The sequence below is a fragment of the Heloderma suspectum genome, chromosome 8, assembly GCF_057233095.1.
Source record: "Heloderma suspectum isolate Gila_16-S chromosome 8, 16-S_ref, whole genome shotgun sequence".
In the NCBI taxonomy this organism is placed as follows: domain Eukaryota; kingdom Metazoa; phylum Chordata; class Lepidosauria; order Squamata; family Helodermatidae; genus Heloderma; species Heloderma suspectum.
The window spans coordinates 5,469,182-5,483,612 of record NC_139465.1 but is presented as its reverse complement, the minus strand read 5'-3'; the positions used below and the strand labels follow the sequence as shown (position 1 = coordinate 5,483,612).

The following is a 14,431-nucleotide window of genomic DNA, read 5'->3' as shown; positions in this document are numbered from 1 at the left end:
GGACGTGGAGCTAGATGGTGTAGGGACAAATATGTGATTTGGCATTTGGGGCTCAGACCCCCACCTCTGCCTTGCACTCAGTTTCTTGGACAAATTATTTGTTTGTCCCTGAGCCTCATCAGTTTGCCTTCTGTGAAGTGGGTGAGTGGCCATCATGGCAGCCATTTGGTGAATGGGCAACCAGCCCATGGCAGCCATTTGGTGAAAGTGCCCATGACACACACTCAAAATTCCAAATGTGATCACTGACCCAAAAAGGTTGGGGAGCCCTGCCCTAGCTATTTCCCCCATATCTTATGCCATGTAGGATTTACCTTTTGCACGACAAAGGTCACGATTGTTGCCAACACAAAATCCTGTGCCCCCAAATCCACAGCAGAGAAGAGGAGGGTTTCAAAGAGGAGGAGCAGAAGCTCATGGTTGTAGAAGAGTGTTCGGCTAAATAATGCACCGTCATCTAAGAGGAGAAGGAAAAGAATGTGTTTTTCAGAAAACCACCCTTTTGCCAATTCAAAGTAATTTTGGTTTTTACTCCTACAGTAGCTGCTTTGCTTTTAAACTATTTTGTGCCCCAGAAATGGAGTCTGCATTATGTTTATGGACCCATATAAGGCAGCACCCAACACAGAAGCCTACAAACCGATTCCCGCAGGAGGCAGTGTGGGATACCATTATAGAGAATGGACATGTCGCCCGGCCCCTGGAATTCCATGTCCAAGATCCGTTCCAGGAAAAACTTGTCCTTCACCACATAGTCCATATCTTGGTTCCTCTAAAGGGGGTGGGAGAGAATTAAATATGTTAGAGATATCTGAAGACTGGCTGAGCCAAATACAGTTGCTGTCACAACTGAGCCTGAATGAAAATACACAGTTTTAAATATGAAAAGACAGGGGAATTGATTGGCATTCACCAAGACTCAAGGCCTCTCAAAGGTAACCAAGCTGCAGTCTTGATCAGAATTTACCAGTTCGCACCTCCTGGAACCAAATGCAGACCAAACACATTTCAAAAATGTGCCCAATAGATGCGTAGATTTGGAAAAGTGTGCACACAAACACATACACACACTTTCATGTCAAAAGAAAACAAAGATCACAGTTTGATACAGAGATGAGACAGAAGAAACTTCGTAGAAGAATTGAGAGAATCTCAACAAGCTTGAATGTTGCTGATTTGCACATCCCTAGTAGATCACATATGTAAGAGTCCTGCCGATCATTATATCATCATGGATATAACTCCCCAGCACAAATAAATGTTCGGATAAATTTGAAAATCCGTATTAGTGTAAAATCTTTATTAGGTCAACAAAAAGTTCACACAAGATGTGCAAGCTTTTGAGGTCTTCAGATCTCTTCATCAGGCAAGATGTTACAAAAAAACAAACAGGTTGGGGTGGGAGGAAAGGAAGAAAAGCCCTTCACTGACTCATTGAAGTCATGGTGTCTGAATGGTCACAATCTTGAGATGGATGGAAAAGGAAGAGTCTGCAAACGTTCAAAGGAGGCACTAGGAAGTGATGTGATGGTTTTAAGTTTCACCTGCCATTGCTGCAGATCTGGAGATCTCAAAAACTTACACAGTTTCGGTGATCTTTTGGTTGGCCTAATAAAGGTATAACACAGCAGTGGAGGCTGACGGCTCCAGTGTCAGTGGGTTGGTGAATCTACTCTGGGTTTCAGTCAGAACCAGCCAAAACTCCAAAGGAGCTATCCAAAGTGCAAAGCAAAGCCCCGCAAAGCACCCTGGAGAGCTCCTTTAGAGTTCTGACTAAAACGCAGAGCAGATTCACTGCCCCACTGACATCAGAGCCACCGACCTCCAATGTTACACACTAATATGGATTTTGGAATTTTGCTCATGCCCAACATGGCTACCTTTGCATTTGGTTAGATAAAGCCAAAGACTCACGTGTTCAAAGAAGGAGACCAGGAAGCGATTCAAGGCATAGTAGCTTTTGAGTCTTTGTTCATGAAGGTCAGACCAGGCATGGGTTCCTCTCAGAGTCTGGCACAGAAAAAGTTCACAGACTTTTAAAGTCCAGACTTGTTACCTGGCAAGCCCCAGTGTAGAAGCAAAAACCCAAAATAAATTGTTTCCATCAGAAAACTTTGGCAGCAGGGTTTTCAGCTCAGTTTTCACCTGCTGCTTTGGATAGCGCATCTCCACGCACAGATAGAGTTTTCAGTTAGGAAGAGACAGGGGTGGGGAGAAAATGGGAGGCTTGCATACAGGCTAGCAGCTGTTGCTCCTTGAAGGAGTTGAACGAAAGGACATTCAACTAAGGTTCACTTCTGATCAAGAAATTACAACACCAGAGTCTTGTGGCACCTTCAGGATAGATAGAGTTATTGTGGCTTTTGCGGTCTACAGCCCGCTTCATCAGATGGGCCCTTCCCATCCACAAAAGCAACTGCCACAATCTATCTTACAGTCTTCAGTTGCTTCCCCATTAGCCATATAGTTGGGCATTGCTGTCCTTTGTTCACTCACTTTTGACAGAAAATCTAGGTGTTGTTGTTGCCAGGCCATCACATTCCACTGTTTTCTTGGGGCCATATCATCTTGTGGTGATTGTTTTGTTTACAATATCCAGTTCAGACTGGCAAAGCCCTACTGGGAGTTTTCAGGGCTATTGTGCCATTAATTAAACACATCCTCCTTGCAGTTTCTGCCTCTAGGTGCTTCATGTTCACCCTGGCTGGTGCTTTACTGATTAATTGCTCCTTACTTCCTATTCTACTTCAGGGCTTGTTAATGACCGACTTCATCACTAATTTTTTTTTCTTTAATTGTGAAATAGCACAAAGAGAAAGCTTTTAATTCAGGTTGCAAGGGACCTTGCTTCTGAGTAAACAGTATAAGGCACTGCTGGATAATACCACACTATATTACTTGTTGTGTGCTCACTTGCGCTAAAGGTCTTCGAGCCTTTCTACACAAGGCTTTTATTGTGCACTCATGATTCCTCACTCACAGTAGTTTGTGGGTGCTTTACATGATGCCGTCATCCTCCAGGGCCTCTCCTGTGCTTTGCAACCATTAGAACATTTTTCTTTTCTAACGAGGAAAGTCTGGTATTTCTGTGAATGGCAGCATGAAACTATGGTGTATTTGTGCAATTCTGTTATACCACAGCACCACCTAGTGGAACATATAGAAAGGCAGAGAAAGAACCGCCCTGGAAAAAACATGTTTAAAGGAGCTGATCTTAATCCCACAAAGAATCTGGAAGCAGAAGCCTTGGTAAACTGGTGGGTTAAAAAAGCCTCATATAGAAAAGCCTCTAGTGTGGAAGCAATTGTTCAGGTGCCACAAGATTCTGTTGGTTTTGCTGCAACAGATTAACACAATCTAGAGGTTGCGATTAAAAAGCAGAAAACCCGCAACAAGGATTCTGAGGCAGCAGTCTGATCCAGTTTATAGAGCACATAGATCAGTGTGCGGTTCATAGGAACTTAGCTTTCTGTTGCTGTCTTAAGCACGCAACTCAAAAGATGTGCGGTAACATGGAGTTTACACTTCTTGCCATGCCACATCCTGGCAGATGGATGGCTCACTATCTGGATTTGCTTCAAGTCTCTCAACTGCCACTGCTATGCATAGAATAGCAGTAGACAAGGTGGTGCCCCGTAGATGTTTTGGACTACAACTCCCATCACTCCCAGCCTGTATGGCCAATGGCCAGGGATTATGAGAGTCGCCATCCAAAATATCTGGAAGGCGCCAGGTTGCCTACTCCTGGTGTGGATCAATACTAAGTAAAATTTGCCCTGCTGCCTCATATCTTCAACAAACAATTACTAACAAAATATGATTAGGCACTGTACCTCCATTAAAGATAGGGTTATTCGGTCATAGAACGCCCGCATCCGGTCAGTGAGAAGCACCTCGAAAGTTTGTATGTCAGAGTTGGCCTCCAGTCCTCTAAGAGGACAAAGGTTTTCCTGTGGAGAGCACCAGTTAGGAGGGAAAAGGGATAATCACAGGAAGGTACAAAGCAGCAGGGAGAGTGCTATTGCATTCATGTCCAGCTTGTGGGTTTCCCAGAGGCATCTAGTTGGCCACTGTGGGAAACAAGATACTGAATGGATCCTTGCTCTGATCCAGCATCAGGGCTCTTCTAATGTTCTTACTGAATCTTTCCTGTTGTTGGAGGATGAAAAAAAGGGAAAGGGATGGAGAACAGAAACACCTGAAAACGTAAGACAGACATGGAGTTGACATCTAGCCAAGCTCACTTGAAGGGGCCAAATGCAACAGCAAGACCTCTCCTTCCAAGCTGCACCAGCCAGTCAGAAAGACTGAGGAAGGAAGGAAGGAAGGAAGGAAGGAAGGAAGGAAGGAAGGAAGGAAGATGGTACCAGTAGCCCTGATTACCTCCTCCTTCCTGAGGTAGGAGTGCATAGTTTCCATGCCCACATCTGCAAGACCATGGACACTTCTCCCGTGGATGTAGAAACCGTAACATCTGTGCATCAAGATGAACACAGACACCTACAGGTAAACAAAACAGAAGATCACAAGTGGACAAGAAAGCTTCCAAACATGCCCTATAATCAATGGGCATTTATCAATTAACATTACTATATTTAAAAGGCTCAGTTGTCTTTGCTCTATCATCTACCTACCTACCTACCTACCTACCTAAACTACATATATACCACTTGATATAATAAGATCTCTAAGTGGTTTACACAAGAAATACACAAAATAGAATATAAGATAAGATAAATTGTATTTATTTATCCCTTTATTTATTTATTTGATTTATATCCCACCTTTCTACCAAAAATGGCACTCAAGGTGACTCAGAAATAATAAATACACTAAAAACATTACAGAAACAATAAAACAGAGCAGTGCAATTACATGTCAGGGAAAGCCTGAGTAAACAGGTGTGTCTTCAAGAGGCATCTAAAGTTCAGCACAATTTCTGCCTCTCGAACCACACATGAGAGACTGTTCCAGAGAGTGAGTGCCACTACCAAGAAGGCCTGTTTTCTTGATGACACATTGTTGGTTGTGGTGGGACACCAAATAAGGCCTCTTCAGGAGATCTCAGGTGTCAAGGGAGACGCACATGGCACCCTGACTATTACATTTTAAGTTCCAGGTTAAGACCTTTTCCATTCATTTGCCCAGGAATATTAGTATGATCTTTATTGATCTATGGCTACATACTTTTTATACTGAATATTTTCAATCTGTTGGCTTTTTAAAAAAACCTGGCGCTGGGTTTTTTTTACACTGCCTCTGTGCTGTTGTGATTTTGTTGCTTTAAGTATTCTTTTTAACAAACTTTTTTGTTCTATAGTATTGTAATCATCACCACCAAAACCACCACCACCACGCCACTTTGGACATTCATTCAAATTGAAAAGTGTGTTTGAAATAACCCAAATGAATAAAATGTGTGCAACTAGAAGGCGTGCACACAGGGCTGGTGTCAAGGGTAGGCATGGGTGGGCACATGCCAAGTGCTCACATCCCAGCAGAGGCCCACTGACAAGAGCCCCCTGGAGTTGCTCCACCTTTTCACCATTGCAACCTGCTTGTATACCTGCCTCTCACTCTGGCTCAAACGATGGAGGTGGTAAGAAGGAGGAGCAGGAGATGCCACTGTGTACTTGCTTACTGGCTTTCCATCCGTCAAGCAAACAAGTGGTAGCAATGATGAGAAAGAGGATGAAGAGCAAAAGCAGCTGGGGACAGTGACAGTGAGAAGGTCAACTCCCTGAGGGAGGGGGCCCATTGACATTGGCTTGCCCAAGGTCCTTCCAAAAACCTGGAGCCAGCACTGCCTGCACACATCAACTGGTCTGATTAGAACTCTCCCACATTGCTTTCCATCTCCTGGACCAGGGCAGATGTCTGGACCAGGTTCTACAGGCCCTGCTGTATGGTGAATTTGGCTAACAGTGTATGACCAAAACAATGGTGTAGCAGGCATATGACTCACATTGCTCAAGGAACAAAGATCAACGAACTGGCGAATCTTGTCCTCCACAAACCGCTCATATAGCACAACAGAAAACACCACCTGTAGGGAAGGTACATGGTATTTGCCATGTGATGATAAGTATACAAGAATACACAAAAGCTCTTTCCACCCTTCTTTAGCAGTTATGGTCACCTTACGGCCAAGGGCAGCACCCCCCCCAACCTGGTGCCCTCTAAATGTGTTAGACTGCAAGTCCCATTATTTCCCAGCCAGCATTGCTTACTCCCAGACTGAGCCTATTTATTACTTTAAATCTGGGTGGTGCCCACGGAAACCATTCTTGCCACCTGCCAGTCGCCCTGCCCCTCCTGATTTTTATTTTATTTCTTAAGGCTTCTTTAAATGTAAAAATGTTTTTTTATTGAGAAGTTGGCATGCTGGAAAGTGAAGTTCTGTCCTCCAGCACAAACTTTATTTGGGTTCGAAGGGGTGGTTTTGTATTTTGGAGCCCAGACCACCCACCTCTGCCTTGAACTTAGGTTCTTGGGCTAGCTACTTTTAGTCTCACCAGTTTGCTTTCTGGGAAATGAGGGTTTTGTGACTGGCCATGTCCACCATGACAGCCATGTTTTGAATGGGTAAGACCCCCGTGACAGTGCTGAAGACACACTCTCAAAATCCCAAACTGACCCAAAGAGTCCTGCCAAACCAAGAGGCTGGGGAATCATAGAATCATAGAATACTAGGGTTGGAAGAGGCCTATAAGACCATCGAGTCCAACCCCCTGCTCAATGCAGAAATCCAAGTCAAAGGATCCCTGACAGATGGCTGTCCAGCTTCATCATGAATGCCTCCAGTGTGGGAGAGCCCACTACCTCCCTAGGTAATTGGTTCCATTGTTGTATTGCTCTAACAGTCAGGAAGTTTTTCCTGATATTCAGCCAGAATCTGGCTTCCTGTCACTTGAGCCCATTATTCCATGTCCTGCAGTCTGGGATGATTGAGAAGAGATCCTGGCCTTCCTCTGTGTGACAATCTTTCAAGTTCTTGAAGAGTGCTATCCTACCCCACCTCAGTCTTCTCTTCTCAAGGCTAAACATGCCCAATTCTTTCAGTCTCTCCTCAGAGGGCTTTGTTTCCAGTCCCCTGATCATCTTCATTGCCCTTTTCGTTGCAGTTTAGAGCAGGGACACCTGCTCTAAACAGTAGCAATCAATCAGTGGCTACCACATATTAGAGCCGAACAGCAATCTCCATATTCAGATAAAATATACTTGAGATCCGGTGTATACCATACATTTTCAGAAACTTCCAGAGGGGAGGGCAAGAAAAACAACAGTCTCATGGCACCTTAAATAATAACAAATGCTTTCTGGAATAAGCTATGCTGATGAATACCCACAGAGAAGAGAATAGATTGGACTAGTACAGTGAGAGTCTATTTTGTTCCTACTTTCCTTTTTAATTCTTCTACCATTGCTAAGTAGGTTCCTCTATCATCACATATAATCAGTCCTTCATATTAGACGCTAAGCTATTTATTTTCCATTGGGTAAGGTTGTCTGGGTGAAGGTTAGGAAGTCTTTATTTCCTTATTTCTTAAGTCAGCAAAGGAACTTATTTGAGGGTGCCTCATTCTGTGTGCAACGTAGTGCTCATTTCTCATGTCATGTTACCTAGCTAAGCATTGTTTGTTTGTTTTTTAAAAAGGAAGGTTGGCCTAGATAGACCTTTCATCTGACCCAGCAGCAAGGCAATGTTTATATTCTTAGTTTGCCCAACGTCAAATAAAAAGATGACCTGTGCAACCCCCGTAGCCAACCAAATTGAAGCAGCAACCCCAAACCGAAGGATTGGGCTCCATGGAGCATGGTAGGCATGTGGTCCTAGTTGCAGATTCACGTTCAGATCTCTTGACGCGAGGTTCTTCAGTCCAACCACCTGGAAATTAAAACAGAGCCAGTAAGGTTCCCATTTGACTAGAGCATCCTCTTCCGCCATGACCTTGGTGGGGGGCTCACTTGTTCACTCATTCCCATCTGTAAAATGGGTTTAATGACCTACTCATAGGATTGTTGGGAAGGTTGCCAAGTTAATTGCATAGCAATTTGGAGAGTTTAAATGCTTAGAAATGTCCAATTGTATATGTTCTGTGAAGACACTGTTAGGCCACTGTTAAGTGGTCACTGAACAAGCACTTCTGCTAGTTCCTCAAAGGTAGGACAGTCAGTGCCTTATTCAGAGCGTTCCTGGCCAGAGGACACAGCCCTGCCATCATCCTCTGGCTCAGAGGATGTGTCCCTGGCAGAACCTCCATCTCCCCAGCCTCGTAGATGTCTCAGGCTACAAAACCAGGTTAGGGCTCTTTAGCAGTCCAGTCAGCTCCTCCAGGAGGGGCAAACCTGCTCACACTACAAGTCTTGTCAGCTTTCATAAGGCTTCAGTTGGCTTTAGCTCCCTGCTGAGACAACATCCTCTTATTGTCCTAGTACGGGAGAGTTCCAGGCAGAAGGACCACTTGGAGCTATCCAAGGTCCTGTTTTCTTCCTACCTTGATCTTGCTACTAGCTTCCCATGCAAGCCTCAAGGGACCACAATATGGGATAAATCAGGACTCCGCACATCACTGTCATAGGATGTGAGGATGGACACTATCATAGATGGTTCTATGAAGGGGATTAGACAAGACCATGAAGGAAGAATAGCTTATTAATTACTATTAGTCATGATGGCTAAAAAGGATCCTCCATGTTCAAAGGCAGTATGCCTCTGAACACTAGTAGCTGGGGAAGATGACAGGGAGGGCTTCGCAGAGGCATCTAGCTGGCTACTGCAGGAAACACAATGCTGAACTAGATGACCCTGTGGTCCGATCCAGCAGGGATCCAAAAGGAACACAGGAAAGATGAAAATACACCAGAATACCTCAGTAAGAACATGGTCTGTCATTTCACTGGGCACTCCACTCACCATCTGTTCCTCCCTTTGAGATGGCTCCTAAAAAATCTCCCTGCCTCCCAAGCTTAGCAGTTGTTTTTTGCACCCCTGGTGATGTACACAGAAGGCTGCACACACCTCAGCCTTGGGCATCTCCTCTTTCTCAAGGTCATTGCAGATCCAAAGTTATTACTGCAGGGAGAGAGCAGGACATAAGCAGATATTTCTTTTCCTTAACCTCCCACTCACCTCCAAAAGCAGCAGGACGGCAAACAACTGAAGCGAAGGATTCACTTTCCTGTGGGTCTGGATCTCATTCCACTCGTTAGCTATCAGAAAAGTTCTCCAGGCACTCACGGAGGAAGCAGTCCCCAGATCTCCTGGAGCAGGGGAGGGAGGGTGGAAATAACACAACGAAGCAGAAAACAATTGGCTTTCTTTGAAGACTCCAGAGGAGCTTATCGGATTCTTGGCAAAGTGCAAAGCTCAACGCCCCTGGGTTTTCTTGAGCCCTCGTTTATGTTAATTTACCTCTCCCAATATGAAATCGTTATGATCCGAGGCAAACTGCTTCCTGGAACAGGCACCTGGTGATTTCCCAGAAGTACCAAGGGCCTTGGAGTGATTTACCAACACTAATTAAACAAGCGAGTATCGCCCAACAGCTGTGCGATATGCCGCAGCGGTAATACTGCCCTCATTTTTCTGAAAGTAAAAGCTTTTGATCTTCACAAGCACCCTCTGGTTAGTCTAGTAGCAAGCACACGGTGTCAGAAGGTCCATGATCTTCTCTGCAAAGTGCTAGGCAGCCCCATGGTTACACTAATCAACATTTTTGCCGGAAGACTGTGAGACCTTGCTCACATGGGTGGTACAGTGAGGATGTATGAAGGAAGGCAAGTTTACATGGGGTTATCTTCTGCCTGTGCTCTAAACAAAAATGGCTGAACATGCCCTGGAAGTGGTTGTGGGAGACTGGAAAGGTTTTGTGTGATTCTTCCTAGCCAATCAAGAATTTGTGGATGAAACCCTGATTGGCTTGCTGTTTTGGCAGTTCTCCCCAACACTGATGCGGAACCCTAACTCTACTCTCATGCCGCCAAGGACAATTAAGTGCAAATTCCAAATGTATTTCAAATTCCTACATTCTGAAAGAGAATGAGGTTACTATTTATCTTTAATTTTCCTATAGCTTAAACTGACTGCTGTTTCACTGTCTTCTGCTACAGCAGCCTTTTGCAACATGGCATCCTCCAGATGTGTTGGACTACAACCCCCATCATTGGTTGTGGTGGCTGGGGGATGATGAGGGTTGTAGTCCATCTAGAGGGCACCAGGTTGGGGAAGCCCTACAACATGAGATATGGCGCTAACACTTGCTGACGTCTGTCTCACTATGGCATGAATGAGTATTCCCCCGCTCCTTTTCTATTGGTTTAAGACTCCCTTTTTCTAAACCAAGTAGTTGCTCAATCACCTTCCTGTGGTGAATGAATCCTGAATGGCAGAAGCTTATAGAAAATGCCCACAACCTTTCAGAAAACCTCTTAGCTGTTATCGGGAGCTGTCCCTTTTTAGCATGCAACTCGTTTGCTGAGGGAACCGCACTGGCTGCCTATTTGCTACTGGGCCAAGTTTAAGGTTTTGGTACTAGTGTACAAAGCCCTAAACAGGACCACGATACCTGAGAGAGCACCTTCTTCTTCCTGCCCAGTCACTGAGGTCATCAGAGGGCCTGCTCCTGATGGTTCCACTTGGACCTATGGCCCAACTGGAGTCCACCCAGAGAAAAGCCTTCAGTGTGGTGGCTCCCATCCTATGGAACTCTCTGCCTCTGGAGGTCAGGCAGGCACCAACACTGGGTTGTTTTCAGAGCCTCCTGAAAACAACTCTTTTCCAGGAAGCCTTCCTTGGTTAACCAGCCTCGGTTTTATTCACACTGTTTTTTTTAAAGAATAACCTTAATATCATGTTTTTTCTTTTTATCTTGTGTTCATTTTATCTCTTGTTGTTCACTGCTGTGGAATCTGTTTAGATGTGGAGTGGTATACAAATATTGTAAATAAATAAATAAAACAAAGGCAAACAGCGACCTCTAGATGCTTTCAGTGTTCGCTTCTCTTTTGGTTTCTCCCAGTCGATCAGGAAGATGGAGACTGTTAGCTGGGTTATCAGAATATGTATGAGGTCCAAGGTCTGGAACAAAAGCATCCACAGAGGTTTAATGTCTCGGTGACACAAAGCTAGGTGGTTGTGCCAAGTTTTAAAGTATGTGACATTCCCCAGAGCAGCCCCTCAAGCAGTGGTGTAGTGGTAAATTTTGACAGTCCCCATAGCCACGCCCCCAAGGAGAGTCCTAAAATGCAGCAGCTGTGTTGATCCATCTCTCTCTGCTTTATATATTCTTTAATTGCCCTTTCAAGACCAAGGCTCTCTTCATACCTGGCATTTTATCCCACTACAAACCGGTCCTTTTGATTCCAGATCCTTTCTGGGAATTACACTGGCCCTGTATACAGGCATCTCTCATAGCACGTCCCTCTGCTCTGTACCTTTTCATGGCTGAGCAGAGCTTCATGGAACAATCAGGACAGAAGGCGGCTGCTGGCTCCATGCTCCCTCCCCTCCCCTGATCACTGGATCCCCTAACATGATTGATGGCTCTGCCCATCCCCTCCACTCCTCCACAGCAGGAGGGAAGTCAGAAACCCTTCTGGGGGCCTGGATAAGGGGCTATGGGAGCTGGTTCCCTCCTTACTCCAACTTTGTGGCGAGGGAGAGAGAGCCTTCTCAGTAGCTTACCCCGAGGTTGCTGGTGCTGCAAGCCCTTCTCTGCTAAATATGTCAGTGTGTGATGGAATTAAATGCAGTATATTGCTTGCTTGCACTACTGAGTTTGAAGGGTATACCAATTTCTGGGTTCTCAACTACGGAAGTAAGAAATCCACAAATGGACTTGTATACAGTCAATGCAACAAGCTATCCCTAGCAGCTCCCCCCCCCCCAGGCGACTGCTTCACAGGGGTCACCATCTTCATTAGACCCATCTTGCTTCCCTCACCCCCACACTATTGTTGCTCTTCCCCCTTATTTTGGCTTCCCAAAGACCCTGCAAGGTGGGCTAGGAGAAGAGACAGCGGCTGGCTAGGTGGGAGGGAGTACTATGGAAAACCAGCTCCGCATTACTGCCTTATCTAAAACAACTCCACACACAAAATACAAACCATTGAAAATGACAATTCCAAGCTCTGCATTATGAATTTATTGAGGGGAGGGGAAAAGGCACTTTTAATACCCATTGAAATCCTAACTGTCAAGACTTTCTCCTGTGTGGCTGAGAAGGGAGACTCCCCCATCCACCCTGGGAGGAAAAATGTGGTGAGCAAAACGGAGAAGAAGCAGTCAGTGAAATCAATGGGATGGGGAGGTTCCAAGTAAATGCATTAAAGGGGATGGGAGACCTTAAGACTGCTACTCTAAAAAGACGTACAATGCACTCCTATGCAGGCCTACTCAGAAGCAAACCACACAGATTTCAATGGCACATTCCCAGGAAAGAAAGCCTTACAGACAATGAGTTTACTCACAAGTAAGCATTACTGTGCTCAGGGGGATCTTGGAGAAGCATTTGGGATGGTTAACCACTTTACAGTGGAAATGCCCGTAGTGGAATGGGAGAGAGGCAGAAACAGTCGCTAGAAGCGTGGTCAGTGACCTGCCCCCACCCACCAATTTGTTCTCATGACAATATTATTCAGCACTGCCCAGCAACACCCCCCGGCACATGCCCACCCAAAGCGGGACTAGGCACTAAAGGGGAAATACACAGGGGGGAAATACACAGGGTTTTCTCGTTTTCAGATAACATGGAAAGAGGGAGGGGAAGTTGTGAGATAGCAGCAGGAGAGCAGCAGAGTCGTTTAAAGCTCCCATGACAACCAGTGAAGAAGAATGATCCTGCTAAAAAACCAAGGTGTGAAGAGAGCCCAAGTCACCCCAAAAGCCTTTGCATTACAATAAAGGGGTAACTCACAATAATATATTGCTACTGAGAAAATCCATTTGTCAGGGTGGACACTGAGCCCATAGAATCCCAGAGTACTTCTGATTTGGAGGAAGAGCAGTCGCTCCTGGGAGAGGAGCGCACCCCTTTTTCCCAGGGCCCGCAGCTGACAGAGATTCCTCCCACCAACATTCCTAGATTAGAAAGCAGTCCAGGGAGTGACCCAGCACCAATAGCAGACTGGTTGGATGCGCGGCGCAGACGCAGAGAGCGGCGCCAAATGGAGAGCGCGGAAAGGAGGCGTAGCGCCCGGTTGGCGCTCAAAGAACGGTTGCGCCCAGAGAATTCAAGGGAAAAGGGGAGGGATTCTCCCTAGTCCCTATATTCAGGGGTCTGCCAGTAATTGCCTTTCAAACGGGGACCAACTGTTCCAACTTAGGGCACAGGGATGCTGCTGCTCAGATCTAGTTGCTACCTGTAGAGTTGTAAGTTGTAAAAGAAGAATAAAGCTTTGAAAAGAATCCCTTTGTCTGCGTCTGGACTTGGCTACTGGATTAGACTGAGAGAGCCCTCCAAGGAGCCCTTGACACCGTTTCCCCCCAGCTACTGCGAGGGTTGCAGCTAAGCTGAGGAGGAACAGGGATGTCTGACGGGGGGCTGGGGGAGAGACGCCATCGTCTTTGCTAATCAAAAAGCCCCAGTGCTTCAACACTGTGAGCCCTGGCTCCACTATTTATTATTTATTATTTATTTGTTTGTTTGTTTCATTTCTATACCGCCCAATAGCCGAAGCTCTCTGACTATCTCTCTCCTGTCAAGCCCAGCTCCATTCAAACCGAAACTCTAAAGCCGGCATTACTCTAAAGGCGTAGGGTACCACGTATGCCTTTTTTCTGTTTTACTCTGAAGTAAGTGCAGCTCCTCCCCCAGTCCAGATCAGGACCCTAGTGTAGGGGGGTAGAGGGCTTTAACTCTTCCCCTCCCACAAAATTTTTATTGCCAAGTAGTGATCCATCAAAGCAGGTAGATTGCTATTTGGCTATAGAAATGGCGGGCACAGAGCTGTGATCTGGACCACAACCACAGCATGGGTGGGTGAGGTTAAAGCCCTCTAATCCTCCTCCCACACTAGTGTCGCAATCCAGATCAGCTATCCTCCCATGCTTACTCTAGAGTAAAATAGAAAAAAAGACACAGCTGCTGGCTAGGTCTTTAAAGTAATGTTTGCTTTGGGTCTTAGAGACTGAACCAGTGGGGGCTCGTATACCCGTGGGGAGCTGTGTGCTGTGCTAGTACATAATAGTGATGGCCATGAATTTGGGTGGCTTTAAAAGGGGATTAGACAAATTCCTGGAGGAGCAGGCTATCAATAGCTACTAGTCCTGATGGCTACATGCTGCCTCCAGTATCAGGGGCAGTGAGCCCATGTACACCAGTTGCTGGGGATCATGGGCAGGAGGGTGCTTTTGCACTCGTCTCCTGCTTGTGGATTTCCTGCGGGCAGCTGGTTGACCACAGTGTGAACAGAATGCTGGACTAGATGC

General features: G+C 45.7%; 1 protein-coding gene across 1 annotated transcript in view; it reads right to left on the bottom strand.

The window, feature by feature from the left end:
- LOC146338807 (meckelin-like) overlaps positions 1 to 14,431 on the bottom strand; it is a 34,230-nt gene that overhangs the window by 3,799 nt on the left and 16,000 nt on the right. Inside the window, exons 17-25 of the mRNA XM_084812870.1 lie at positions 10,978 to 11,080; positions 9,134 to 9,264; positions 7,748 to 7,888; positions 5,966 to 6,046; positions 4,384 to 4,500; positions 3,834 to 3,950; positions 1,915 to 2,010; positions 670 to 772; positions 315 to 457 (exon numbers count right to left, since the gene is read on the bottom strand). Coding sequence (XP_084668996.1) covers positions 315 to 457; positions 670 to 772; positions 1,915 to 2,010; positions 3,834 to 3,950; positions 4,384 to 4,500; positions 5,966 to 6,046; positions 7,748 to 7,888; positions 9,134 to 9,264; positions 10,978 to 11,080 — 1,032 coding nt within the window. The remainder of the gene's footprint in view (positions 1 to 314; positions 458 to 669; positions 773 to 1,914; positions 2,011 to 3,833; positions 3,951 to 4,383; positions 4,501 to 5,965; positions 6,047 to 7,747; positions 7,889 to 9,133; positions 9,265 to 10,977; positions 11,081 to 14,431) is intronic.